The 27510-nt window shown below is 57.4% G+C and overlaps 2 protein-coding genes and 1 long non-coding RNA gene across 3 annotated transcripts; all 3 read right to left on the bottom strand.

The window, feature by feature from the left end:
• Positions 1–632: 632 nt before the first annotated feature.
• BOLA3 (bolA family member 3) lies at positions 633–2902 on the bottom strand. The gene is made up of 4 exons (XM_054000818.1): positions 2811–2902; positions 2240–2363; positions 1690–1778; positions 633–797 (listed from the first exon to the last, which is right to left on the bottom strand). Exons 1-4 carry the CDS (start codon positions 2838–2840, stop codon positions 732–734), a joined length of 309 nt encoding a protein of 102 aa, XP_053856793.1. The 5' UTR covers positions 2841–2902; the 3' UTR covers positions 633–731.
• Positions 2903–3504: 602 nt separating this feature from the next.
• On the bottom strand, positions 3505–4607 carry LOC128820208 (uncharacterized). Its single transcript, XR_008440859.1, has 2 exons — positions 4152–4607; positions 3505–4053 (listed from the first exon to the last, which is right to left on the bottom strand). It is a non-coding gene; the product is annotated as an uncharacterized LOC128820208 (long non-coding RNA).
• Positions 4608–8591: 3984 nt separating this feature from the next.
• On the bottom strand, positions 8592–22415 carry TET3 (tet methylcytosine dioxygenase 3). Its single transcript, XM_054000652.1, has 9 exons — positions 20253–22415; positions 18021–18111; positions 17363–17456; positions 16416–16624; positions 15330–15480; positions 14886–14975; positions 14653–14790; positions 13987–14323; positions 8592–13669 (listed from the first exon to the last, which is right to left on the bottom strand). Exons 1-9 carry the CDS (start codon positions 22390–22392, stop codon positions 11934–11936), a joined length of 4986 nt encoding a protein of 1661 aa, XP_053856627.1. The 5' UTR covers positions 22393–22415; the 3' UTR covers positions 8592–11933.
• Between the last annotated feature and the right edge of the window lie 5095 nt (positions 22416–27510).

Below are 27510 nucleotides of genomic sequence, written 5' to 3'. Positions count from 1 at the left end.
CCCCTCAGTCCCCCTTCCAGCCCAGGAGGACCCTCCTGGGCTCCAAGGATGGATAAATCCCACAGGAGGGCTCTTCTGGGCTCCAAGGACAGGTAAAACCTGCCGGGGGGACCCTTCCGGCTCCAAGGATGGATAGAACCCCCAGGCGGACCCTCCTGGGCTCCAAGGATGAATAAAACCCTCCCTGGGCTCCAAGAACAGGTAAACCTTCCAGGAGGACCCTTCTAGGCTCCAAGGATGGATAAATCCCACAGGAGGGCCCTTCTGGGGTCCAAAACCAGATAAACCCCCCTGAGGAGACCCTCCTGGGCTCCAAGGACACCCGGAGTGGCTGAGCTAATTTTTGTGAAGTGCTTTTTGGGTTTTTTTGGGGGATAAAAGAGGTGGACTCTGACCCAGAGCCCTAAGCTCCACGTGGGGGTGAGGAGGAGATGTGCCTGGCCCCAGGGTAGGCTCTCCCTGTCCCTGTCCCTGGGCAGGAGGAGCAGCTGTGGGCTGTGCCACAGGTCCCTCCTGTGCGGCAAAGGCAATAAAAAAAAAAAAAAAAAGTTCTTTCCCACTCTTCTTTCAGAGGAAACAGAGCTTCTCCTCTCCTTCTCCCATCCCACAAGCATTGAACACACACCACTGGGGGGGGTTTGCAGCCAGGGGGGCAGCCCCGGGCCCCTCCTGGAGCTCTTTATTGAGGCTGGGGTCTCTCCTGGAGCTCTTCAAGGGGGCTGGGGGCAGCCTCAGGCCTTGGGGGCCGAGGTGAAGATGCGCAGGCCGTGCATGTGCTTGATCTCCTCACTCAGGGCCTGCAGGGCACGTGCGGCTCAGGGGCGGCTCTGGGCTCCGAGCAGCCTCAGCCCCACAGGGTGCCTCTCCCCTGTTCCCTCTCCCCCATTCCCTCCCACCCATTCCCTCTCCCCCATTCCAACTGCTCCCATTCCCTCTCTCCATTCCCTTTCTTCCCTTTCCCTCTCCCCCACTCCCTTTCTCCTATTCCTTCACACCAATGCCCTCTCCCCTATTCTCTCCCACCCATTCCAGTTGTTCCCATTCCCTCTCCCCCATTCCCTCTACCCATCCTCTCTGTCCCATTCCCTCTCCCCATCCCCTGTCTCCATTCCCCATTCTCTCCCCCGTTCCCTCTCCCCATTCCGTCTTCCATTCCCTCTCCCCGTTCCCTCTCCCCCATCCCCTCTCCCGTTCCCTCTCCCTCTCTCCCCGTTCCCTCTCCCCCATCCCCTCTCCCCCATTCCCTCTCCCCCATTCCCACTCCCTCTCCCCGTTCCCTGTCCCGTCTCTCCCGTTCCCATTCCCTCTCCCGTTCCCTGTCCCATTCTGTCCCTCTCTCCCCGTTCCCTGTCCCCTCTCCCCTGTTCCCTCTCCCATTCCCTGTCCCGTTGTGTCCCTCTCTCCTGTTCCCTGTCCTCTCTCCCCCGTTCCCATTCCCGTTGTGTCCCTCTCCCCCGTTCCCATTCCCTCTCCCGTTCCCTGTCCCGTTGTGTCCCTCTCTCCCGTTCCCTGTCCCCTCTCCCCCATTCCCTGTCCCTCTCCCCCGTTCCCTGTCCCTTTCTCCCATTCCCATTCCCTCTCCCCCATTCCCTCCCCTGTTCCCTGTCCCTCTCTCCAGTTCCCATTCCCTCTCCCCCATTACCTCTCCCGTTCCCTGTCCCGTTGTGTCCCTCTCCCCCTGGCCCACACCTGTGTCACCATCTGGTGCTGCTGCACCGGCCGCTTCTCCCGGAACTCCTCCGACTCCACGTGGATCTCGTACATGGCGCCGCAGCCTCCTGGCGACCCGGCCCAATTAACGTCAATTAATGCCAATTAATTAATGCCACTTTGCGTCAATCAACGCCAGTTCAAGTCAAGGCTTGAGCACCCTCACACTCCTGCCCCGTCTGAGGTCCCTGCAGCACAGCGGGGGCTGGAGACTGACTGGGTTCCCCCCTAAAAACCGGGTTTAGGATAATAAAGACCAGGTTTAGGGCAACCAAGAGCGGGTTCAGGGCAATAATGAGAGGGCTTAGGAGCACCAGGAGCGGGTTTAGGAGCACCAGGAGCGGGTTTAGGAGCACCAAGAGTGGGTTTAGGATCACCAAGAGCGGGTTTAGGATCACCAGGAGCGGGTTTAGGAGCACCAAGAGTGGGTTTAGGATCACCAGGATCAGGTTTAGGAGCACCAAGAGCGGGTTTAGGAGTGCCTGGAGCGGGTTTAGGATCACCAGGATCACCTGGAGCTGTTCCCTACCTGAGATATCCACGACCTTGATGGCCGAGGCCCGCGGGAACTTCTCTCGCAGCAGCCGGGCCAGGCGCGACTCGCCGTCCGTCCCGGAGGCCAAACCCCGCCAGGAGCGGCAGCGCAGCCAGAGCTGGGGGGAAACGGCCCTGAGAGACCCGGGGGGACCCCAAAACACCCCCGGGAAGGGAAGGAAGGGGAAGCTGCCGGTACTGGAGTGGGGCACGAGAAGCTGCGGAAAAGCGGGAGATGGGGGTGGACCGGGAGGAGGGGCGGTGGGAACGGGAGCTGCCCCCACCGGAGGACCGGGCGGTGGGAACGGCGGGGGGGGTTACCTGTGCCTGAGGGACATCGGGAGGAGCGGAAGCACCGGGAGCGGTACCAGGAAAGGGGGAACACCGGGAGAGGGCGGGGAAGCGGGCTCGGACAGCGGGAGGGGGCGCGGGCCGCGCTTACCGGCACCGGGGGGGACACAGGGAGGGGAGCACGGGCAGGGGGAGGGACACGGGGACAAGGACAGAGGGACACGGGGACTGACGGGGACAAGGACAGAGGGACACGGGGACTGACGGACACTCACCGGGCCCCGGCTCAGCCCCGCCGCCGCCATGCCGGGGGGCGCGCCCGGGTCACCTCCGCCTCAGCCAATCAGAGCGCGCCGCTGGCGAAAGGGGCGGGGCCAGCGCTGCGGCGCTCGAGCGCCCCCTGGTGGCTCGGAGGACCATGGGGTGCCCCCGATGGCACCACAAAGGGTCCCCAACTGACCCCCCAAAAAACCCCATCCTGACCCCATAAACGGTCCCCTCCTGACCTCATAAAAACCCTCCTCCTGACCCCATAAAGGGTCCCCAACTGGCCCCCAAAAAAACCCCATCCTAACCCCACAAAGGGCCTCATCCTGACCCCAAAAAGGGTCCCTTCTTGACCCCAAAAAACCCCCGCTCTTAACGCCATAAAGGGTCCCATCCTGACCCCAAAAAGGGTACCCTCCTGACCCCATAAAAAGCCCACTCCTGACCCCACAAAAGGCCCCTCCTGCCCCCCCGTGGCCTTAAAGAAGGTCCCCTCCTGCCCCCCTCAATTCCCATATCCAGGGTCCCATCCCAACCCCAAGAAGGATCCCAAAAGGATCCCATCCCCCCATCATCCCATAGATGGAGAGCCCACTCTGATCCCCCCCAAAAGGACCCCATTCTGCTCTACCCCCAAACCCCACACCCAGAGCCCCCAACCCCAAAACCCCAATCCCGCAGGAATTGCAGCCGAGCCTCGTGTTGAGTGCAAAAAATAAATATAAAATTTATTAAAACACCCACAATATTTTAAAGGTATCGGGAATAATAACACAGCCCAACTCAGAATAAAATACAAATTAAAAATAAACAACGACAGAACAAAAAAAAAAACCCCAAAAAAACAAAACCAAAACCAGAGGGGAGGGAGGATCTGAACTTGCGATTTTTAGGAATCCTAAAAAATAAATTTATTGAAACACTGGGGGAAAGAAAAGGAGGGAAAAGGGGAAAAACAACACAAAGAGAAAAAGGGAAAACGATACAAAATAAAATTATCGGCATCAATTTCCTGTCCTAGGAGTATCTACAGTTTAATTACATGTTAATTAATTCATTCATTAATTAATCCTATTGCCTTGAGACGTGGGAAAAAATTCTACCGCTCCTCGATCCGCCCCGAAAACTTCATTTCAAGTAACCCCAGTGCGAGCCCAGCCAGAAATCCTAAAGGGAATTTGGGACGCCCCCGCGGTGCCTCCCCCGCAGCTGCTGCCGTCCCAGAAAAACCCCAAAAATCGACGGAACACCCTGGAAAAAATCCCAAAATAAATCCCAAACAGCGCCGGAACATCCCAGAAAAAATCCCAAAAAAATCTCAAAACAAATCCCAAATAACACCGGAACACTCCAGAAGAAATCCCAAAATAAACCCCAAAAAGTACCAGAACACCCCGGAAAAAATCCCAAAATAAATCCCCCAAAAAAATCCCAAACAATGCTGGAACACCCCAAAAAAATCCCAAAATAAATCCCTAAAAGCTGCAGAATAGCCCCCCCAAAAAAAATCCCAAAATAAATCCCAAACAGTGCCAGAACACCCCAGAAAAAATCCCAAAATAAATCCCCCAAAAAATCCCAAAAAGCGCCGGAACACCCCTGAAAGAATCCACAAAAAAACCCCAAAGAGCGCCGGAACACCCTGGAAAAAATCCCAAAATAAATCCCAAAAAGCACCAGAATAACCCCCCCAAAAAAATCGCAAAAACCACCAGAACACCCCGAAAAAATCCCAAAAATGTTGGAATACCCCCGAAAGAATCCCCCAAAAAAATCCCCAAATAAGTCCCCCAAAAAATCCCAAAATGTACCAGAACACCCCAGAAAAAAATCCCAAAATAAACCCCAGAAAGCACCGGAACACCCCAAAAAAACCCCAAAATCAATCCCAAAAAAATGCCAAAATAAATCCCAAAAAGCATCAGAATAACCCCCAAAAAAATGCAAAAAATCTCCAGGACACCCCAAAAAATCCCAAAATAAATCCCAAAAGCGCCGGAACAGCCCAAAAAAACAATCTCCCAAAAAATCCCAAATAAATCCCAAAAAAATCCCAATAAAATCCCAAAAGCACCGGAACAGCCACCCCGCCCCCGGCCGAATTCCTGAATCCCACAAGAAACGCGCTCAGGTTGTCAATTTGGAATTGCCACGGTGCAATAAAATAAAATAAAATAAAATAAAATAAAATAAAATAAAATAAAATAAAATAAAATAAAATAAAATAATTTTTTTAAAAAATCCAATAAAATAAAATAAAATAGAATTTTAAAATAAAATAAAATAAAATTTCCAAAATAAAATAAAATTTAAAAAAATGGAATTTAAAAAATAGAAAAAAAATTCAAAGAAAATAAAATGAAATAAAATTTCCAAAAAAAATCAAATTAAAAAAAAAAAGAATTTCCAAAAGAAAATATAAAATAAAATCGAATTTCCAAATAAAATTAAATGAAATCAAATGAAATAAAATAAAATAATGAAATGAAATAAAATAAAATTTCCAAAATAAAAAACCCCACGGACCCACAAACCCTCCTCGCTCCCGGAACCCAAATGAGGAAATTGCGGCGGGGTCGAAAATCCCTGAAGGAGGCGCAGAAACGGGGAAAAACCTGGCGGGAAAGGGAAAAGGAGGGAAATGGAGGAGGAAACCCCAAAAGGATCCCAGATCCCAGAAATGAGGGAAAGGATCCCAGAAATCCAGGAAAAAGGATCTCGGAAATGCAGGAAAGGATCTCAGAAATCCAGGAAAAAGGATCTCGGAAATGTGGGAAAAAGGATCTTGGAAATGTGGGAAAGGATCCCTGATCCCAGAAATGCAGGAAAGGATCCCAGAAATTCGGGAAAGGATCCCTGATCCTGGAAATGCAGGAAAAAAGATCCCTGATCCCAGAAATTCAGGAAAGGATCTCGGAAATGTGGGAAAGGATCTTGGAAATGCAGGAAAGGATCTCGGAAATGCAGGAAAGGATCTCGGAAATGCGGGAAAGGATCCCAGAAATGTGGGAAAGGATCTCGGCAATGCGGGAAAGGATCCCAGAAATGTGGGAAAGGATCTCGGAAATGCAGGAAAGGATCTCAGCAATGCGGGAAAGGATCCCTGATCCCGGAAAAGCTGCACCCGGGGCTGGGGCTGAGGTATCTGCTGGGGGGCGCAGGGGGGAAGTAGCACCAAGAAACCCCAAAAAACCAAAAATCAACCCAAAAAAAGGGGAAGGGGAAACAAAGGAGGCGGGAGGAGCGGGGGTAGAGCGAGGAGCTGCAGGAGCCTGGACAGGGCTGGACACGGGATGGACACGGCATGGACTCGGGATGGACACGGGATGGACACGGTGACTGACACAGGATGGACACGGGATGAACACAGGATGGACACGGGATAGACACGGTGATGGACACGGGATGGACACGGGATGGACACGGTGATGGACACGGGAGGGACACGGTGATGGACACGGGATGGACACAGGGATGGACACGGGATGGACACAGGGATGGACACAGAGATGGATGCGGGGATGGATACAGGGATGGACGCAATGACGGACACAGAGATGGACATGGTGATGGACACAGGGATGGACACAGGGATGGACACGGGATGGATGCAGTGATGGATGCAGTGATGGACACAGGATGGATGCAGTGATGGACACAGTGACAGACACAGGGATGGACACAGGGATGGACATTAAGATGGACACAATAATGGACACAGGCATGGACGCAGAGATGGACATGGGATGGACACAGGATGGACACGGTGACAGACACAAGGATGGACATGGGGCTGGTGCGGTGCTGAGCACCAGGAGCGCGGGGTTGGCTGCTCAAGGTTGGTGCTGAAGGGGAGCAGTGCCAGGACCGGGCCCGGCCGGGCGGTGCCATGGGGGTGCCCGGTGCCCGAGCAGCACCGAGCTGTGTGCTGTGCCTGTGCAGAGTGGGCAACCACCGTGTCCATGCTCTGGGCAATCACCGTGTCCATGCTCTGTGCCCAACCACCATGTCCATGCTCTGTGCTCAGCCATGGTGTCCATGCTCTGGGCAACCACCGTGTTCATGCTCCATGCCCACGCAGGGTGGGCAACCACCGTGTCCGTGTTCTGTGCTCAACCACCATGTCCATGCTCCGTGTCCGAGCACTGTCCATGCTCTGGGCAACCACCGTGTCCATGCTCTGTGCCCAACCATCATGTCCATGCTCCATGTCTGAGCACCATGTCCATGCTCCATGCCCCACCACCGTGTCCACACGTCGTGTCCAAGATCCATGGCTGAGCGCCGTGTCCACACACCGTGGCCGAGCACCGTGTCTGGGGCGTGTGGCCAAATGCCGTGTCCACCACTGTGCCCGAGCACCACCATGGAGCACCACGCTCAAGCACCATGTCCACAACATGTGGTCAAACCACATCGTGGCCAAGCACCATGGCCATGGGCCATGTCCAAGCACCACGGCCGAGCACGGGTCCAGGAACCACGGCCGAGCACCGAGTCGAGTCCAAGCACCAAGCAGAGCACCCGTGTCTGTGTGCCACGTCTGAGCACCGTGTCCACCCACCACGTCTGAGCACCACGTCCACAGTGCATGGCCGAGCACTAATGTCCACTCACCATGTCCAAGCATCAATGTCCAGCATGTCTGAGCACCAAGGTCCACGCACCACGTCCACTCACCATGTCTGAGCACCAATGTCCACGAACCATGTCCATTAACCATGTCCGAGCACCAGGTCTGAGCACTGTGGTCAAGCACTGTCCACACACCATGTCCACACAGCACGGCTGAGCACCACGTCCATGATGCATGGCTGAGCACCATGCCCGAGCACCATGTCCATGCACCATGTCCAAGAACCATGTCCATGCACCATGTCCACACGCCATGTCCGAGCACTGCGGTCAAGCACCGTGTCCATGCACCGTGTCCGAGCACCATGTCCACACACCATGTCTGAGCACTGCGGTCAAGCACCACGTCCATGCACCATGTCCACACACCATGTCCAAGCACCACAGCAGAGCACCGTGCCCAAGCACCATGTCCATGCACCAAGTCCAAGCACCAAACACAGCACCATGTCCACGCACCACATCCGAGCGCCGTGCCTGAGCACTGTGTTCACGATGCGTGTCCAAGCACCACGGTTGAGCACCATGTCCGAGCACCATGTCCGAGCACCACGTCTGAGCACGTCCATCATGTGTGGCCAAGCACTGGGACCAAACACCACGTCCAAGCACCACGTCCACCATGAGTGGCCAAGCACGGGGACCAAGCACCACGTCCACGCACCACGTCTGAGCACCGCACTGAGCACCACGGCCGAGCGCCACGTCTGAGCACCGTGTCCACAAGGAGTGGCTGAGCACTGTTCCTGAGCACCACGTCCAAGACCACCCTACGTCCATGACCTGTGGCTGAGCATTTTGAGCCTGAGCACCGAGTCTGAGCGCTGCGTCTATGATGTGTGACCGAGCACCACGTCCAAGCACCGCGTCCGAGCACCACAACCACCACGTGTGGCCGAGCACCGTGCCCGAACACTTATGTCCACACGCCATGTCCGAGCACCCTGTCCGAGTGCTGTGGCCAGGCACCATGACCACACACCTGGCCAAGCACTGTGGTTGAGCACCATGACCACACACCTGGCCGAGCACCCTGTCCAAGCACCATGACCACACACCTGTCCAAGCACCGCAGCCAAGCACCATGACCACACACATGGCCAAGCACCACGGCTGAGCACCATGACCACACACCTGGCCGAGTGCTGTGGCCAGGTACCATAACCACACACCTGTCCAAGCATCATGGTTGAGCACCACTGACCACACACCTGGCCGAGCACCCTGTTTGAGCACTGTGGACACCTGGCAGAGCCCCACACCCGGATGTCACCTCTAGCACCTCATCCCAGGACCACGCCTGCCCCGGACCCGCAGGGAACGGCTCCACTGCGACGCGGCGCCTCTTTCAGTTTGCATAAACCCAACCGGCTCCCGGCACGCCTCGAGCTGTCGCTCCGGAAAAGTAAACTTCCTTCTCAACGACATTGCTTAATTTTTTTTTTTGTTTTGTTTTTGTTTTTGTTTATCTTGGTTCCTTAATTTGATATATACATTAGTAGCACCTCAGCGAGATGGAATCAGGCAGAAGCGTGATACAGTTTGTTAAAACACCATAGCACCGTTTGTATTACAAGATTTCATTTAATAAAAATATGCCTTATAGAGCCCACAAAGCGTACTCCAGTATTAAAAGGAAAAATCAGCAATTGAGGCACCTCAGGGATTCTGGTTTCCTTCTCCTTCCCATGCCTCATGCCGAGAGCATCGAGATGGAGGGGGACCCAAATTGCATCCCCCGTTTCCTGCCCAAGGCGAAGCACCGCGGCCAGAAAAACCAAAGCGGGACAGAGGAGCCGGTCGTGGCTCCCCGTGCCGAGCCCTCCCTGGGGTTTCCACCACGGGTGTTGTTCTAGCACCAATGTGGCCACGACCTGCTGCAAAACCAGGTCCCCACATCCCACTCATTAAAAACATCCCTCCCCCGAGCTCCGCGACCCCCGCGGCTTCGGCACGGGTGGGACGAGTGCGGCCGCCAGGACGGGTAAAGGGAAAAGATTTTGCTTGGAAACAGCCTCTCAGCAGCAAGGGGTAAAGAGCTGTGCATAGATTTCGAGTTTGTGTAGAAGTCTGAAGCGTGCGAATTCGTAATGACTGAGAGTTGAGGTAGGTTAGACAAAGTTTATGTAGTGTAAAAACGTTGAGACTGCAGCAGTTCTCGCTCCCCGACCCGCGGCGCCGGCAGCTCCCCGCTCTCCTGGGCCGAACCCGCCGTGCCGGACTGACCCCTCCCTGCACCGAAAAACCTCTGAGGAAGCAGGACTTAGACAGGTTCCACGGACCATCGCCTTCTCCCAACGCTTCTTCTCCTCCAAGGCACCCCCGTCACGCCAGCCAGAGACCCCGGGCGACGCCAACGGGGCCGGCACCCGAACCCGGCCCCGGATCGTCCCCGCCCCGCATTCCGAACCACGGCGACACGGCGGGTCCCCAGCATCGCCCGCCGGTGTCCCTAAAATCTGACACTTACAATCCTGATATGCTATTGGGTATTTCTAAGAAAAGCGGGAATAGCTTGTTGAGTTTCCTTGTCAAATATACGCGACTTTACAGATTACGGTTAAAAAATGAACAAAAAACAAAAAAAAAACCCCCCAAAAACAAACAAACAAAAAAAAAATTTCATTAATGATGAAGGACGGACAAAGCATGTTAAATATTCTGCCACTATTTACACTTCTCCCACGATAATCTTGTTTAAAACATACTGCTTCAAGTTGGGGGGGGGAGTGGGGGGAGAGGAAAGAGGGGAGTTGTTTGCTTTTTTTAAGTTTCGCTTCCTTTTTTTTTTTTTTTTTAATCTAGGTGAAAGTGCTTTTAAAAAAATTTCTTTCCCTATTTACAGGTTTAAAATCAGACCACGTCAATGTTCAGGCTGCTTTACCGAGATCCTGCTGATCCGTGCCCGTGCGCGAGGGGGGAAGGAGGGTGACGGTAAAACACGAGGTGATCCCGCACGGCGACGGCGTCGGCGCTGCCTCGCTGGCTCTCCAAAAGGCACCTCAAAGTGCAAAAGCAACGACCCCGCTCGGGGACGCCAGGCGCCGGCCACGCCGCGCTCCTGGTGAGCCGCGGGGCGGCTCGGCCGCGCTCCATCCGTCCCAACGCCGGGCGGGAAGTCTCGACTGAGAGTGTTCGAAAAGCACCACGCGGTTGTCGTCGTTGCTGGGTTATTGGTTGGGTTGGGGTTTTTGTTTTGTTTTTTTGAGGGAAGAACGGTGATCCGTAGGAAGGAGGGATGGCACCCGGGAAGAGAAAAGAGCACCGAGCCCCGGCGGCACTGGCCGCGGCTCGCCGGCACCAGCGGGGAAGGCGGACCCGGCGGGGTTTTGGCCAGCCAAGTCTTGGGATTCGCTCTTCCCAGAGCCGATTGCACGGAGAAAGTCCCCCGGAGACGGAAAGCACCAGACTTTAGCAACAGTGATGTACAGAGAGCAACACTCGCTATTCACAGTTTGGGGTTGTGGTTTGTGTTTTTTTTCCTGTTCTTTGTATTTTTTTTTTTTCTTCTTTTTTTTCTTCTGTTTTTGTCCCGTCGGCTCCTATGGAGACGCCGCTGCTGCCGCTCGCCACGGAGGCCGTGGGCAAAGGAGCCCCAAGTCCGAGCCCGAGCGCAGCCCCCCGGCAGCGGCGCTCTCCAGCCCGGACGTGTCCTGAGGTCTCCGGCGCCAGGAGAGGCACCGGCTTGCTCTGCGGCGGCAGAGCCGATCCCGCCGGAGGCGAGGAGCCGGGTGGAGACGTGCTGTCCCGGGACAGCCCGCTCGCTCGCGGGCTCCCGTTGCTGTGAGAAAGGACTCCTCGAGCTGCAAAATTGGTATTTTTAGGTCCTTGGAATAAAAATAATTGGATGTTCAGCGTGTCCGGCTGACAGTAAAGCACACGGTCCCACCAGCCCCCCATGAGGCAGAGCTGGAGGGAGTCACCTCTTGCCTCTGAGCTGGTTTGGTGTTCAGGTTGGTTTGGATTCATGATTAGGGTGGTTTTTGTTGGCTTCTCTTTCGAAGATCAGCTTCATCGTTGTCATCGGAGTAAAAAACAAAATAAAATCAAATCCAACAAACAGGCCATTTTAAGTGGAATTAAAAACCTCTCCTTGCGAAAGGACGCTAGGAAATTCATCCGAGGCTAGATTAAAAAACATGGAGATATAAATATGAGATTACCTAAAATCATCAAACAGCATCATTCCTCTTGGGTTTTTTAACCAAGTTTTGCTTGGTTTGCCAGCTCCTCGCTGGGCGCAGCTCTCCAACGGCGTGAGCCCGCGCTGGCTCCGCTGCTCCCAAGCGCGCACGTTGGGCTCGTTTCCTATGGGTTGGATTTTTTTTTTTTTTTTTTTTTTTTTTTTTTGTGGTTGTTGTGTTTCGCTTCGGTTTCGTCTATTTACTTTTGTTTTCTTCTCCCCAACAGCCGAGGAGAAAGCACCACGAAGCAACGCCGGGCTGCGGCGCTGCCGAGGGTTGAGGTAAGATGGGGCCATGGCAGTCGCCTCGGTCTCAGATCCAGCGGCTGTAGGGGCCCGTCACCTTGGTGTAGGCGTAGGAGGACACAGTGATGGCGGAGTTGGTGGGGATGGCCACCGCCTGCCGCGTGGGGACCGAGTCCCTCCTCTCCTTGCTGGGTGCCTCGGTCGCCAACGCGCCGCCCCACTTGCGCTTCTTGGCAAAGGCTTTGGCGTCCGGCGGCAGCCCCAGACGCGCCGCCTCCTCCTGCCGTGCCCGAGCCCGCTCCGCCAGCTGCTTCACCTTGGCCTCCCACAGCGCCAGGCCGTGGTTGGGCTGGTTCAAGTTCTTGTGTTGGTAGAAGACGAGGGAGATGCGGGTGGGGTGGCAGCGGTTCGGTTTCTTCAGTGGGGTGGTGGCGTGGAGCTCGCGGCGGGCGCACTCGATGAGGATGGAGCCGTGGGCGGGCGCCACGGCCACTCCGCCGATGTTCTCATCCAGGAAGTTGTGCTCGCTGTCCGACCACTCCTCTTCCTCTTCCTCCTCCTCTTCTTCCTCCTCTTCCTCTTCCTCCTTCACTGCCTTCTCCGGCAGATCCTCCTCCAGGCCAAAGGGGTCCCACGGCTTCTCCTGGTGGGGCCCTGCCGCCCCCTTCTCACCCACCGCTGCCTCCCACGGCTTCTCCGGCAGCCCCGGGCTGGGTGCCGATGTCCTCTGCTCCTCCACCTTCACAGAGCCCCAAGGCTCCTCGGTGAAGCCGGGGAGCCCTGGCAGAGCCGAGCTGAACCCCAGTGACCCCAGCAGGCTCGGGGTGCCCGTGCCGGCCAGCGCCGTCTCCCCCAGCTTGCAGGGGCTCCACGGTTTCGGCAGCAAGCCCGAGCCGTGCGCCGCCGCCACTGGCTCTCCCGCCAGGACGTTGGACCACTGCTTCTCCGGCGGTGGCAAGCGCACGGCGGCGTCGAAGGCGCTCAGCTTCTCCTGCCCGCCCGAGCCCGGCGCCAGCGTGCTCCATGAGCCCTCGGCCGTGCTAGTCCTCTCAGGGGAAGCCGTGCCGCGGGGCGCCTTGAAGGGGCTCCACCGCTGCTCCGGCGCCGTGCCGTGCGCAGGGACGGCCGGCAACGTTAAGCCAGTGCCAGGCACGGCCGCGGCGCTGGGAAGGGGCTCAATGGCGGGCGGGGGATCTGGAGGCTCCTGCTTGATGGGCCGGCTGCCAAAACAGTTCTGTGCAAACGCCGGTGCCTCCTCCGAGCCCGAGCTAGTCCTGTGCGCCCCAGCCGTTGCCGCCGCTGCTTTCTGCTGGCTGGCGTAGCGGTTGGCTCGCTCGTAGGTGCGCTGGTGATGGTTTTTGCTCCGCACGCCATGCGGGACGGGCTCGGGGAAATTGCTGTTCCCGTAGGTGTGATTGAGGTTCTCCTGCAGCGCCGAGACGTCGGGCTTCTTCTCGTAGCCATTGCTGACCCAGCTGCTCCCGCTCCTCTCGGGCGCCCCATAATTGAGAAACTGTGAGGGGAACACGTGGTTGCTGGAAAAGCCGTAATACCCGAAGGAGGGAAGTGCGAACTTGGAGTGAAACCCGTTCACGGAAGGCAGATTGGGCTGTGCATAGTAGGAATGGTAAGAGTAAACACTGTTCATGCTGTACGGGTCAGAGGGCCGGCAGCTGCCCAGCACCGAGTAGCTCTCCACCACGGCGTTGCCATTGTACTTGAAGGCGTTGTAATGGCTCTGGGGTTCCACCTTGATGGAGGGTTTCAGCGGCTGCGGGGGTATCCCGCCTTTCAACGCCATACCTGTGGGACAGCACACACAGCCCCCGTGACCTGCTGGCTGAGGAAGCCACCGGAGGGGAGCCAGGACCCCAAAACAGTCGGCCAGACTAAGAAATCCCACAGTGATGGGTTTGCCAGGCAACTGCAGAGGGTGGCATCGCTTGCCATCACCTGGCGCACCGGCATAGATTCACACCTTCGTGAAAACCCAGGTGGCACAGAGATGCCATCCAGCACCACAACACAGCGGCCCAAAAACGTCCCCAACCACATCCCCATCCCCTCGCGCGCGTTCCGGGCGGCTCGGGGTGGCAGGACCTCACCTCTGCCCCCATTACCTGCATTTGGCTGGAGCGTGGGGAGCTCGAGCACTTCCTGCTTGATTTTCTCTGGCGTCATCAGTTTCTCTTTCTGCAGCTTCTTCCTCTCGGCAGCAGCTCTCCTGGCTTCCAGCTGCCGCTGCCGGCAGGACTTGGCGGGCTCGGGCAGCTTGCGGACCTCGCGGGGGAAGGACGTGAGCACCTGGATGGCCCCGCTGCCCACCTTGGCGTTTTGGTTCTCCTCACTGCCGAACTCATCCGTGCTGGACATCTTGTAGAGGGGGAGGACGTGCAGCTGCTCATCTTCGGGAATTTTCCCCACCACACGATTGTCTTCCTTCGTCAGCGTGCAGACCTGGCCAGAGCAGGTGCTGTCAGTGGGATGCTGATGGATGTGGCCCGTGCTGGATAAGCCAAACTTCCCACTTCTTGCCCACACTGATGTGAAGCCACATCAGCATGTCATCCCCCCAGCCTGCTCTGGTCCCCATCTGGTATTTGGAAACCTCTCATGGGGTTTGGGTTGGACAAAAGTAGGTGCTGGTCCCTGTTAGATCTGAGCAGCTCATGTGAGGTGTGCCCACACCAAACACCTGGAGTCACCAGAGTGGGACAACTGGGGATGGAGCCCCTCAAGAAGGAGCATCCCAAATTAGGGGGGAGCACCTCGAAAAGCCTGCTTACCACGGTGCAGCCGTTGTAGAGGTTGTGCTGGTCCTTGTGAGCGTGAGCACAGAAGTCCATGCACGCCGTCACCCCCGAGAACGGCCTCCCCTCCTTCAAGCCCAGCCGGCAGTCGATGGCTACATCCTCGTTGGTGACCTGTGGAAAGAGGATCTGGTCACCCAAAATCCCCCCAACAGCACCGCCCCAAACCCATTCCAGCTGTGTGTGCCAAGGGCTGGGATGACCAGGACCTGGTTTTGGTAGGCTTGCGGTGCCAGCCTCTTGTAAAGCGGAGCAACCTCGGTGGCCAAGTCCTGAAAGCTTCTCCGGAGCAGCTCTTCCTGTGGTAGGGAAAAGAGGAGGATGTTACCCAGGGGTTTTGGCAGCAGGGATGGAATTGGGGACAGAGCCCACAGACACCACACGGCAGCCAACCCTTCCCACGATATCCACCACGGCACAAAGCACGTGGCTTAAATTCCCCATGAGGATTTGGCCGTTCAAGCTCCAGCCTCACTGTCTGTTGTGTTTGACCAAAGAGCCCTCTGGGATTTCTACAGTGGCCCCATTCATGCCCCCTTTCCTTTCCTCATTTCTAGCCCATAAAAAACCCCACAAGGAATCCTATTTTCAGAGTCCTGAAGGAAAGGAGCTCCAAACCACCACCCCGCTGGCGCTGGCCCCGCTCCACCCACCTCTTTGGGATTGTCTCCCACCAGCCTGAACTTGCGGGGAGTTTTGCTGCGGGCGTATTTGCAGCCGTTGAAGTACATGCTCCAGGAGCAGCCGAAGGAGAAGGAAGCACCGCAGGTGTTGGGGTCCTTGCCTTGGCATGCGCAGGTCCGGCTGGGGGGGGAACACGGTGAGGGAGCGTCAGCCGCCGGTGCCGCGCGGTGACGGCAGCTCTGGGAACGGGAGGGAGCCCCGCATCCCATTCCCACATCCCACTCCTGTACCCCATTCCTGCATCCCACTCCTGTACCCCATTCCCGCATCCCGTTCCTACATCCCATTCCCACATCCGATTCCTGTACCCCATTCCCACATCCCGTTCCCTCATCCTGTTCCCTCATCCTGTTCCCATACCCCATTTCCACATTCCATTCCCGTACCCCATGCCATTCCCACATCCCGTTCCCGTATCCTGTTCCCACACCCCATTCCCATACCCCATTCCCACACCCTGTTCCCGTATCCCATTCCCGTACCCCACTCCTGTACCCTGTTCCCACACCCAATTCTCGCATCCCATTCCCATATCCCGTACCCCGTTCCCACACCCCATTCCCATACCCCGTTCCCACACTCGGTTCCTGTATCCCGTACCCCATTCCTGTACCCCATTCCCACATTCCATTCCTGTTCCTGTATCCTGTACCCCATATCCAATACCCCATTCCTGTACCCCATTCCCACATTCCATTCCTGTTCCTGTACCCCGTACCCTGTTCCTGTACCCCGTTCCCACACACGACATCCCGTATCACGTACCCCGTTCCCATACCCCATTCCCACATTCCTTTTCCGTTCCTGTATCCTGTAACCCATATCCCATACCCCGTCCCATTCCCACATTCCATTCCTGTACCTGTACCCCGTACCCCCTTCCTGTACCCCATTCCCACACCCCAGATCCTGTACCTCGTACCCCATTCCCACACCCCATTCCCACATCCCATTCCCATATCCCGTACCCCGTTCCCACATCCCATTCCCATACCCCGTTCCCACACCCCGCATCTCGCCTCCCCGCCCCGGGCTGTGCCGCCGGTGGGACTCACTCGTCGTTGAGGCCGCAGCGGCGGCTGGTGGGGTTGCCGTACTTGGTGAGGGTGTCGGTGAGCTCCTGGTAGAGCGTGTCCCCCAGCGTGCGGGGGATGCCCTCCCAGGCCAGGATGAGGATGATGATGACGGCGTTCTGGCAGTGGTGGCCGGCACGGTGCCGCACCAGGCACAGCAGCTTCTCCTCCTGGTTGTGCCTGCGGATCACCTGGGGAGCGCAGGGGCCCGCTCAGACCTCCCAGGCTGGGGAATCCCACAGGGATCCCCAGGGATGCCCCAAGCCTGGGGAATCCCACAGGGATCCCCCGGGATGCCCCAAGCCTGGGGAATCCCACAGGGATCCCCCGGGATGCCCCAAGCCTGGGGAATCCCCCGGGATGCCCTGAGCCTGGGGAATCCCACAGGGATGCCCCGAGCCTGGGAAATCCCACAGGAATCCCCTGGGATGCCCTGAGCCTGGGGAATCCCACAGGGATCCCCCGGGATGCCCTGAGCTGGCTGAGCCCCTGTGAGGAAGGAGCTGCTGCATGGGGGAGAGGCAGGAGGGTAAGGGGGCTACAGGGGAAGGGTTTGGGCTATGGGAGAAGGATTTGGGCTACATGAGAAGGATCTGGGCTGTGGGAGAAGGGTTTGGGCTACGGGAGAAGGATCTGGGCTATGGGAGAAGGATTTGGGCTGCAGGAGAATGGTTTGGGCTACAGGAAAAGGATTTGGGCTGCAGGAAAAGGATTTGGGCTATGGGAGAAGGATTTGGGCTGTGGGAGAAGGCTTTGGGCACTGGACATGCCGTTCCCCAGGTGCCGAGCATGGGGATCCCCAGGGAGTGAGGTTCCCTCAATTCCTCCTTGCCAGCCATAAATCCCTCCCTGGCCATGGTGGCCACAGCACAGGGAGCTCCTGGTGGCTGGGCACGGAGGGGACAGGCCTGGGGACGAGAGGCACTCACCCACTTGGCGATGGGGCAGCCCCGGGAGCTCTTGCCCTCCTTGCCTGTGTAGATGACCTTCTCGATGCGGATGGCCTTGCCCTTCTCACCATACCTGCCGGGGCACAGCCGTCAGCCCCATGGCCCCAGAGAGCCCCAGTCGCCTTCATGGGCCCCTCAGGAGCCCCAGTCAGCCTCACGAGCCACCAGTCACCCTCAGGAGCCCCCAGTCACCCTGACAGGATCCTGGTCACCCTCAGGAGCCCCCAGTCACCCTGACAGGACCCCAGCCACCCTGACCAGATACCAGCCACCCTCAGGAACTCACAGTCACCCTCAGGAGCCCACAGTCATCCTGACAGGACCCCAGCCACTCTCAAGAGCCCCCACTCACCCTCAGGAGCCCACAGTCACACTCAGGAGCCCCCAGTCACCCTGACAGGACCCCAGTCACCCTCAAGAACCCACAGTCACCCTCAGGAGCCCCCAGTCACCCTGACAGGACCCCACTGATTCTCCCAAGTCCCCAGACCCCTGACAGGACTCCACTTGCTCTCTCAAGCCCCCATTGACCCTGACAGGACCCTACTCACTCTCTCAAGTCCCCACTCCCCAGACAGGACCCCAGTCACTGTCCCCACTCCCCTGACAGGACCCCAGCCCGGTGAGGGGCTCTTACCGCTCCTCCATGAGCTCCCGGATGGAGGCCACGGTGGGCCCCGAGCCCAGGTGGGTGTAATAGGGCCCCTCATCCTTCTCCACGATTTGCTCTGCAGAGACAGGAGGGGGAACAGAGATTGCGGGGTTTGCACCTCTGCTGGCTGCCCCAAAGGATTCCAAACACCCAAATCCCCTCAAACCGAGCTCTTCTGCACCAAAAATAAAGGGTTTGTCAACAGCAGCTCCTCATTCCCTGCTCTGGAAGATTCTGCCAGCACTGAAATGCTGCTGGAGAACCCTCACCCATCGACACCCACCCCTTTTTGGGACCCAAAAAAAACCCTGAGCAGCCACAGCCCTTGGAAGCACAGCTCCATCCAGGGAATCTGCTCTGGCCACTGGAGCTCTGCTGGGTGGGAGATGCAGATTCCAAACCCCCTCCTCATCCTGCTCCCACCCCAGGGCTCCTGTCCAGAACCTCTCACAGGCACCATGGGATGATTTTGGGGGCAGGGAACTCTTCAGGCTTTCCCAGAGGATTTGGGGATGCTCATGGGATGCCCTGAGCTGGCTGAGCCCGTGTGAGGAAGGAGCTGCTGCATGGGGGAGAGGCAGGAGGGTAAGAGGGCTACAGGGGAAGGATTTGGGCTACAGGAGAAGGATTTGGGCTACAGGAGAAGGATCTGGGCTATGGCAGAAGCATCTGGGCTCTGGGAGAAGGATTTGGGCTACAGGAGAAGGATTTGGGCTGTGGGAGAAGGGTTTGGACGACAGGAGAAGTATTTGTGATATGGCAGAAGGATAAGGGGGCTCTGGGAGAAGGACTGGGGCTACAGGAGAAGCATTTGGGCTGCAGGAGAAGGATTTGGGCTGCAGAGGATCCTGGGGCTGCAGGAGGATCCTGGGGCTGCAGGAGAAGGACACTGGCACACAGCCCTGCACAAAGCAAACCCCCGGGATGCTCCAAAACCACCGTCTGGGATGTGTCCTGCACCACGGCCGGGGCGGATCTGTCTTTGCATCCCTCTGCTCTCACCACCCTGATTTTCATTCCCATCATGTCCAGCTGGCCGGGAGCCAGGCCGAGGAGAAAGCCGGGCTCAGCTGGGCTGCAGCTGTCCAGACAGGGATCAATATGGGATGCTTGGAAAAAGCTCATTTTATTACAGCCTCCAACAGCTCCCGTGCCCAATAAAGCACCGAGCCCTCTCCTGCTGCATTTCTTTCTCCCACAGCTTTTCCCTGAAAAAACAGAGAAGCGGAAGGGGGGGAATCCCCCCTCTCCCAGCCCCCAAACAAATCTTTTCCTGGCAAACTCCGAGGTTGGGTTTGAGTGGCTTCAGGAAAGCTCTCCCTCCTCTCCGTGGAGTTTGGGCTCATTCCTGCTGCTGTTTACAAGCAAATAAATAAATAATCATAAGCTCCACTAATAAAGTGCAGCTTGTGCTTAGCCCAGGGCATCCTCTCCCAGCAGTGAGGGGCTCGTTTTTCCAGCTGGATGCCCCCAAATCCTCACCTTGCTGCTCCCAGGGGAGCACACAGGTCCAGTCTAAATACTGGGGAGGGAATATCCAGCTCCCCACGCTCGGATGGAGGTGGACTAGAAGGACTGGGTAGGAATTCTCTAGCACTTGCTGCAAAGCCTGACAAATGCCAATGCACACAAAAAATAACCACAAAGAACCCCACAAATCCAAGAGTTTGGTGATTTTTCAATGCACCCCAGTGGGATTGGCCAGTGAACAAGGCAGCATCCCAGCAGCAAGTTATTTCTCCAATGATAAGCACAAGCATCAAGCCAAAGTTTGGGTTACTCAAAGCAACCTGAACCAGCCAATTTGGCTGAAAACACCAGGAATAACCAGGTGAGAGGAAGTTTAGATGGGTTTTTGCACTGGGACCACCATGGATTCAGCTGGTTGAGGTTAAAGAGAAGGAAAACCCAAGAGCCCTTTGGTTTTGCTGCTCATCCAACCCCCCACCTCGGTACAGCCAGTGGCACCAGTGCCACCCCCACGCTGACTCAGGCGGGCACTCGGCATTTCCATCCAACTGTAAAAACAAGTGAGAAGGAGAGAAACCAAAAGGAAGTTCCACAGCACCGGGGTTTCACCACATGAGTGTCTTACCTCCCCAGAAATCGGGGCTTTGCTGATGCCATGGCTTCCCTTACTGACCCAGGTCAACCCCACCCTGCAAAGCCACCTCTGCCGCCCTCCCCACCACCCCCCCAGCACGGCTGCTCGCTCACCAACGCAGTCACAGGTGGGGAATTCAGCCTGCGCCCTCTTGGCAGGGGTGTCCAGGAGGCTTTTGGTTGGCGTGTCCAGGTATTTCAGTGGAGACTCCAAGAAGCCGCTCAGGGTCGGCGTCAGCGGCACCTCGTCCTTGGTGGGCGTTCTGTCGACATCGTCCACGTCTGGGTTTTGGCTTTCCTCAGAGTAAAAACACGTGGTAGACACCACGGTGATAGCACCAGAAGACTCGATTTTGATCTGTTTGGGGGAGCGGGCAGTGAAGGGTGGCTCTGACAGCGGCCCCTTCCCTGGAGAGACGCTTTTGGGTCTGGCTTGGGGAGCGCTGCTGGGAGTGGGAGCCGGGCCGGCGGCGGTGGCCGCGGTGGGAGACCCTTGCGGGGCTGGTGCTGGCGCCCCCGGCAGTGGGGCAGGCGTCTCAGGGGGCGGCAGGTTGAAATTCTCCCCAAATTCAGCTTCAAATTGTCGGATGAGCTCTTCCAACTTGTCATCCACCATGATGGGAGCCGAGCCGACCGGCAGGGGCGCAGCCGGCGCTTCCTCCGAGCCGGTCGAGCCCGCCGGCGCCGAGTGAATTTGGGGGCCCCCTCCGGGGGCACCCCTTTCCTGAGAATCGGAAGCCGGGGGGACGCCGTCCAGGGGGTTTGGTGGCGGGGGGCATGCTGCGGGCAGGGGTAGTGCAAGAGGCTGGTGCGGGAAGGCCGGCGGCGGCGGCTCCGTTTGCATCTCTTCGGCGGGGGGATCGGCGGGCGCCCGAAACCCCTCCAGGCTGATCTGCCAGAGGGGCGGGAAGAGCGGCTGTGAGTCCTTCTGCTTCGCCTTCTTGATCTGCACTTGCTTGCGGAGAGGTTTGGCTGGCGGGGGCTTTTCAGGCGGCGTTTTCTTCTTCTTCTCTTTGGGCTGCTTTTCGAAGGGCTTGGGGGGCGCGGCGGGGGCACCAGGGGCCCACCAGCCGCTCGGCCGCTCTGGGGGCGACGCCGCCGCCAGGCTTTGCTCGAGGAAGAGGCTGCGCTTGTGGTGGAGGTGCTGCTGCAGGACCAGCTGCGTCTTCTTGTGCAGGTTGGGCTCCGGCGGCACCGGCGGCAAGCGGGGCCCACCCGGTGCTTCTTTGCTGGGTGCTCGCTCGGGGGGTTCCGTTTTGGGGGCTGTCGCTTTGCCAGCCGTTGCTTCGGGTCTCTTGAAAGCCGCCTTGATGTAGTCGTCAGCATTACCCAGCAGCTGCTCCAGCTCTGCCATGGGGTCTCCAGCCCCCGTTGCCCCCTCGGCCTCCAGCCCCCAAGAGGCCGCGAAGTTCCCCCGCGGAGGTGCCGCGCCGAAAAATGGCTCAGGTGCCGCTCCCGGCTCCGGTGGGTAGCGGGGCTCATCCCCTCGCTGCCACGCGGCCCCCGGCGGGCAGAGGGGGCCAGGGCCGAAGGGGACGGCGGGGGGCGGCGGTGGGGGCTGCCCATCACCCGTGGGCTGGGGCAGGGCGGCTGAGAGCTGCGTGAGGGCTTCGATGGCTATGGCGGTCTGCAGGCTGATGTTCTTCTCCTTGGCGATGGTCAACGCACTCTGGGAAAAGGGGAGGCTGTCGGGCGGGCACGGCTCGGCAGCCTCAGGCACCGGCTGGGGGTCGATAGCACCTTCTGGGGGAGGAGGCGGGGGGACGGCGGCGGCGCGGGGCCGCGGTGACACCGGCTCTTCTCCGAGAGCCGTCTTGATCTTCTGCTCCAGCCATTCCAGGTAGTCGGGGCACTCGGGGCCGTCGCAGTTGCAGTTGGGGGGCTTCACACCGTGCTTGGCCAAAGCCAGGGCGGCCTTGAGGGCTTGCAGGTCCTCGCCCCGCGGCACCCCGTCCGCCGTGCCCAGCCTGCCCCGGCTCATCTCCGAGTCGAACTTCTCGTACAGCAGCGACGGCGACCCCGGCGGCGGGAGCCGGTAGGAGGAAACGGCTTCGGCCACCGCTGAGAAGGCCACCAGGTTCCGGACGTCTTCCAAGTGGGCTTTGCCAGTGGCGGGCGGCTGGCCCGGTGACCACCTGCTGGGCTCCATCAGCACGGTACCCCCCGCCTCCGGCTGGCCCCCATTCACCAGGCTGAACCCGCTGCCCTCGTTCAGCCGCCTTTCTTCCACATAATTAATTGGCCCTTCTTCCATTTGGCTTCTGCTGGGTCCATCAACCGCCTTGCCCGCCGAACCTGTCTGTGAGGAGGGAGAGAGAAGAGCCGTGAGCATCCCCACATGCCCCAGCCCTAATTTTTCCCCTCTGTTTCCTTTAGTTCCCCTTTCCCCATGTCATTTTCTGACCGGGGGGGGGATGAATACACAGACGAGCCACGCGGGTTCTGCCCGGCTGCGTGAGAGACGAGCAGCTCGGCTCTGCTCAGCGGGCCACCGCTTTCCACCATGCCTACCCACGTCCCCACCCCGCCACCCGCTTTCGAAATCACTCACGGGGACCGTTTGGGATTTCCACCACCCGCGGAGGGCACCACGCCCGCGGTGGGACAGGCAGGGTGTCCCTGGCTGCCATGGCACAGCTTGCCCACACTGAAGGAAGCGGCACAAGGAGGAGAGGGGGTTTTTGGAGCTGTGCCAGGAACGAACATCCCGGGCGGGAGCAGCCGTCCTTCGCACGGCAGGAAGCCGCCGAGTTGGCTTTGGCTACGCCAGTGCCAGGGGCTGTTTCACCTCAAATAACCCCAAGTCTGGATCAACACGGCCGGCCAGGGCTCCCAGCAGCACCGGGGCCGTGCCAGGCACATGCCAAACCCACCAGGCCACGCCAACGCTGGGTGGTGGCACCCGGGGAGCCCAACACCGCAGCGTCTGGGCTGGACACCCTGGTGAAGATCCCCCAAGGGGCTCTGCCAGGGATGGAGGGGGTCTTTCTGTTCTCTCTGGTGCCGTCCCACCTCGGCAGTGGGGATTTCGTGCGGGCAGCGCACTGAGTAGTTTGCTGATAAGCAGGGGGAGCTTCCGGCAAGCTAAAAATACAGCAGAGCTCGCTGGAAAAACCATGCCAAAGCAAGCAGAGGCCGTGGGCAGAGCTTCCTGCCTCCGGACCGTGCCTCTCGTGGGAAGGATCCGTGGCTCAGATGAGCGGGGAGAGCCGAAAGTTAAACACAAAGTCACGGCTCCGAGTTAAGCCGGGGTTCAAAGCCCCTGCGTGTGGCTGCTTTAACCCTTCTGGCACCACGGCTTCGGCACAGAATCCTTCACCCTTCGCTGTGAGAGCGTGAGCAGAGGCACGCTGCAGAGATAAGAACGCTAAGCTGCAGAGATAAGAACGCTACACTGCTGACTCCGGCGAAACCTTGGAGGAACCACTCCCAGCACAACTCCATCCAAAAAAACCCCTTTTCCCCAGCGGGGAAACCCCCCAGAGCAGCACAGATGCTCCTGCTCCGCTCGGGCATCACCCCGTGATGTTTTCAGAGGGTTTTCAGAGGGGCTCTGGTGCCTTCGGGGCGATGGGACCGGTCCGGCAGGTCCGGGGAGAAAGCGCAGCCCGGGCAGGGTGGGGACAGCACACCTCCGCTCTCCTTTGCAAACCCAGCAGGGAATGGCCTCGCCCGTCCTTCCTACACCGTCATCTTCCTCCCCCTTCTCCTCCTCCTCCTCCTGCCCAGCCCAAAGGGATTTTCCCAAGCGCCCTGAGATAAACGCGCTGAGCTCCCCCTCTCAAGGGCTCCGGGGGACGCGGCGGTGATGCCAGCCCAGGGAAATGATGGCAAACCTGTTTTGCTCCGGGTGGGGAGCAGCCCCAAGGGTTTGCCCAGGGGGGAAATCTGCTGGGAAAGGGCAGGGCAGCCCCAAAAATCAGCCGCGGGGCCAGAGAGGCACCTTGGGCTGCTCCATCCCATAAACTCGGTTGTGGAAGCGGGCTGGGAACATAGGAAAATTCATTTAAAAACCCATAAAATTAATAAAAATTCATAATTCATAAAAATTCATTTAAAATTTCATTTCAAAATTCAAAATTCATTTAAAAAACCCCATAGTCCATCGTGTGAACTAAAGGAAGGAGCAAACACCTCATGCTGCTCCCCTAAAGGGTTAACCCGAAAGCCAAAACCTTCCCCAAATCAGTGGAGGAAAAAAACTTCACACATGTATATACACACACACATATAAATATAAATATAAATATAAATATAAATATAAATATAAATATATAAAACCCGATTTTTTTCCTGGCTGTCCCATCCAGCTCCTTTTGTTCCTGGCCCTGCTGGCTGGCAGATGGAAAGACCCCACAGCTTCTCCCCAAAAATCGATGTCCCTTCCCCATCCATCACCCCCTCACTGCTGTGGGCACCAACTCCTCCACCCTCAGCTTATTTTCCTCGGAAAAAGTTCTGCCTGCCCAAAGCTCCCAAACCTCCTTCCATTCACCCGGAGAAAGGACAAAAGCCAGGGAGGGGAGGAAATAAATTAAAATAAAGAGAAAACCAAGCAATACATTTGGGGTTAACCCAGCTGCTCCTGCACATCCCCTTCTGCATCCTCCAGGCACTATAAAACAGGAGAAAATCCCCGTGAGGACAACAACTTTTTTTCTTTTTTTTTTTTTATCCGTTTTTCCTCCCTTTTTAAATCCCTCCCTCCCAGTTTAAATACCTTAAACTGAGAGAAGAAAAAAAAAAAAAACAAAAAAAAAAACCACCACACACAGGCTGAGCCCGGCTTGGAGCGCTTCCAGCCTGGGCTGCGCTCCCTGGAGCAGCCCGGAGCTGTTCGGAGCCCAGCGAGCGCGGCGGGGGCACCATGTCGGGCTCGGGGACGCCTCCGGCCGGGCGGCACTTACGTGTGCAGGGGCGGGAGGCGAAGCCGCGGGAGGCGGCGGCGGCGGCACCGGCACAGGCACCGTGCGGGGGAGGAAGGAGCGAGCGTGGCCGCGGGAGCCCCGGGAGCCCCGGCCCTCCCCGCCCCCCGCCAGAGCAGCTGCAGGAGCCATTAGGGCCGGCTTCGCGCGCACGTACAGACCGGCCGGGCGGACGGACGGACGGACAGAGGGATGGACGGACATAGGGATGGAGGAAGGGAGGGAGGGATGGAGGGATGGACAGAAGGAGGGAGGGATGGAGGGAATAATGGAGGGATGGATGGTGGATGGACAGAGGGAGGGAGGGATGGATGATGGATGGGTGGATGGATGAGGGATGGATGGACGGACAGAGGGATGGATGGATGATGGTTGATGGATGATGGATGGATGGATGGATGGGTGGATGGATGATGGGTGGATGGATGGATGGATGGATGGATGGATGGATGGATGGATGGATGCATGGATGGATGGATGATGGATGGATGGATGGATGACAGATGGATGGATGGATGATGGATGGATGGATGGATGGATGGATGGATGGATGGATGGATGCATGGATGGATGGATGATGGATGGATGGATGGATGGATGGATGGATGGATGGATGAGGGATGGATGGACGGACAGAGGGGATGGATGGATGATGGATGGATGGATGGATGGATGGATGGATGATGGATGGATAGATGGATGGATGGATGGATGGATGGATGTATGGATGGATGATGGATGGAGGGATGGATGAGGGATGGATGGACGGACAGAGGGATGGATGGATGATGGATGGATGGATGGATGGATGGATGGATGGATGATGGATGGATGGATGGATGGATGATGGATGGATGGATGGATGGATGATGGATGGATGGATGGATGGATGGTGGATGGATGGATGGATGATGGATGGATGGATGGATGGATGGATGGTGGATGGATGGATGGATGGATGGATGATGGATGGATGGATGGATGATGGATGGATGGATGGATGATGGATGGATGGATGATGGATGGATGGATGGATGGATGGATGGATGGATGATGGATGGATGGATGGATGGATGGATGGATGGATGGATGATGGATGGATGGATGATGGATGTATGGATGGATGATGGATGGAGGGATGGATGAGGGATGGATGGACGGACAGAGGGATGGATGGATGATGGATGGATGGATGGATGGATGATGGTTGATGGATGGATGGATGGATGGATGGATGGATGGATGGATGATGGATGGATGATGGATGGATGGATGGATGGATGATGGATGGATGGATGGTGGATGGATGGATGGATGGATGGATGATGGATGGATGGATGGATGGATGGATGGTGGATGGATGGATGGATGGATGGATGGATGATGGATGGATGGATGATGGATGGATGGATGGATGATGGATGGATGGATGATGGATGGATGGATGGATGGATGGATGGTGGATGGATGGATGGATGGATGGATGGTGGATGGATGGATGGATGGATGGTGGATGGATGGATGGATGGATGGATGATGGATGGATGGATGGATGATGGATGGATGGATGGATGATGGATGGATGGATGATGGATGGATGGATGGATGATGGATGGATGGATGGATGATGGATGGATGGATGATGGATGGATGGATGGATGGATGGATGATGGATGGATGGATGATGGATGGATGGATGGATGGATGGACGGACAGAGGGATGGATGGATGATGGATGTATGGATGGATGATGGATGGGTGGATGGATGAGGGATGGATGGACAGAGGGATGGATGGATGATGGATGGATGGATGGATGGATGGATGGATGGATGATGGATGGATGGATGGATGGATGGATGGATGGTGGATGGATGGATGATGGATGGATGGATGATGGATGGATGGATGGATGGATGGATGGATGGATGGATGGATGGATGGACGGCAGAGCCCCCGGCCCGTGGCTGGTCCCTGAGAGCCGCCTCGACCCCCACAGAGGTCACAGGGGGGACCCAGTGGGGAGGGACGGCGCCAGCTCCGGCTGCTGGGGCAGGAACAGCGGCCTGAGAGATCCATTGCTCTAGAGATCCAGTGTCCTGGAGACCCACTGCCCTAGGGATCCACTGCCCTAGGGATCCTCTGCCCTATAGATCCTGCTATCCTATAGGTCCTGTTCCCCCACAGATCCTAGTTCCCTATAGGTCCTGCTCCCCTACAGATCCAGTGACCCATATATCCAGCAATCCTATATATCCCCCCACCCCATATAGCCTATACAACCAAGAACCTGCAAATCCAGCAAACTTAAACATTCAGCACCTTAAATATTCCACAATCCCACATAACCCACATATCCAGCAACCCTAAATGCTCAGCAATCCCAAATCTCCAAGTCCTCTGTGTACATTCAGTGGGGGCACCACGGTGGTGGTGGGGCCACCAGG

This window comes from Vidua macroura, chromosome 28 (genome assembly GCF_024509145.1).
Source record: "Vidua macroura isolate BioBank_ID:100142 chromosome 28, ASM2450914v1, whole genome shotgun sequence".
Lineage (NCBI taxonomy): Eukaryota > Metazoa > Chordata > Aves > Passeriformes > Viduidae > Vidua > Vidua macroura.
This window is presented reverse-complemented; position numbering and strand designations above follow the sequence as displayed.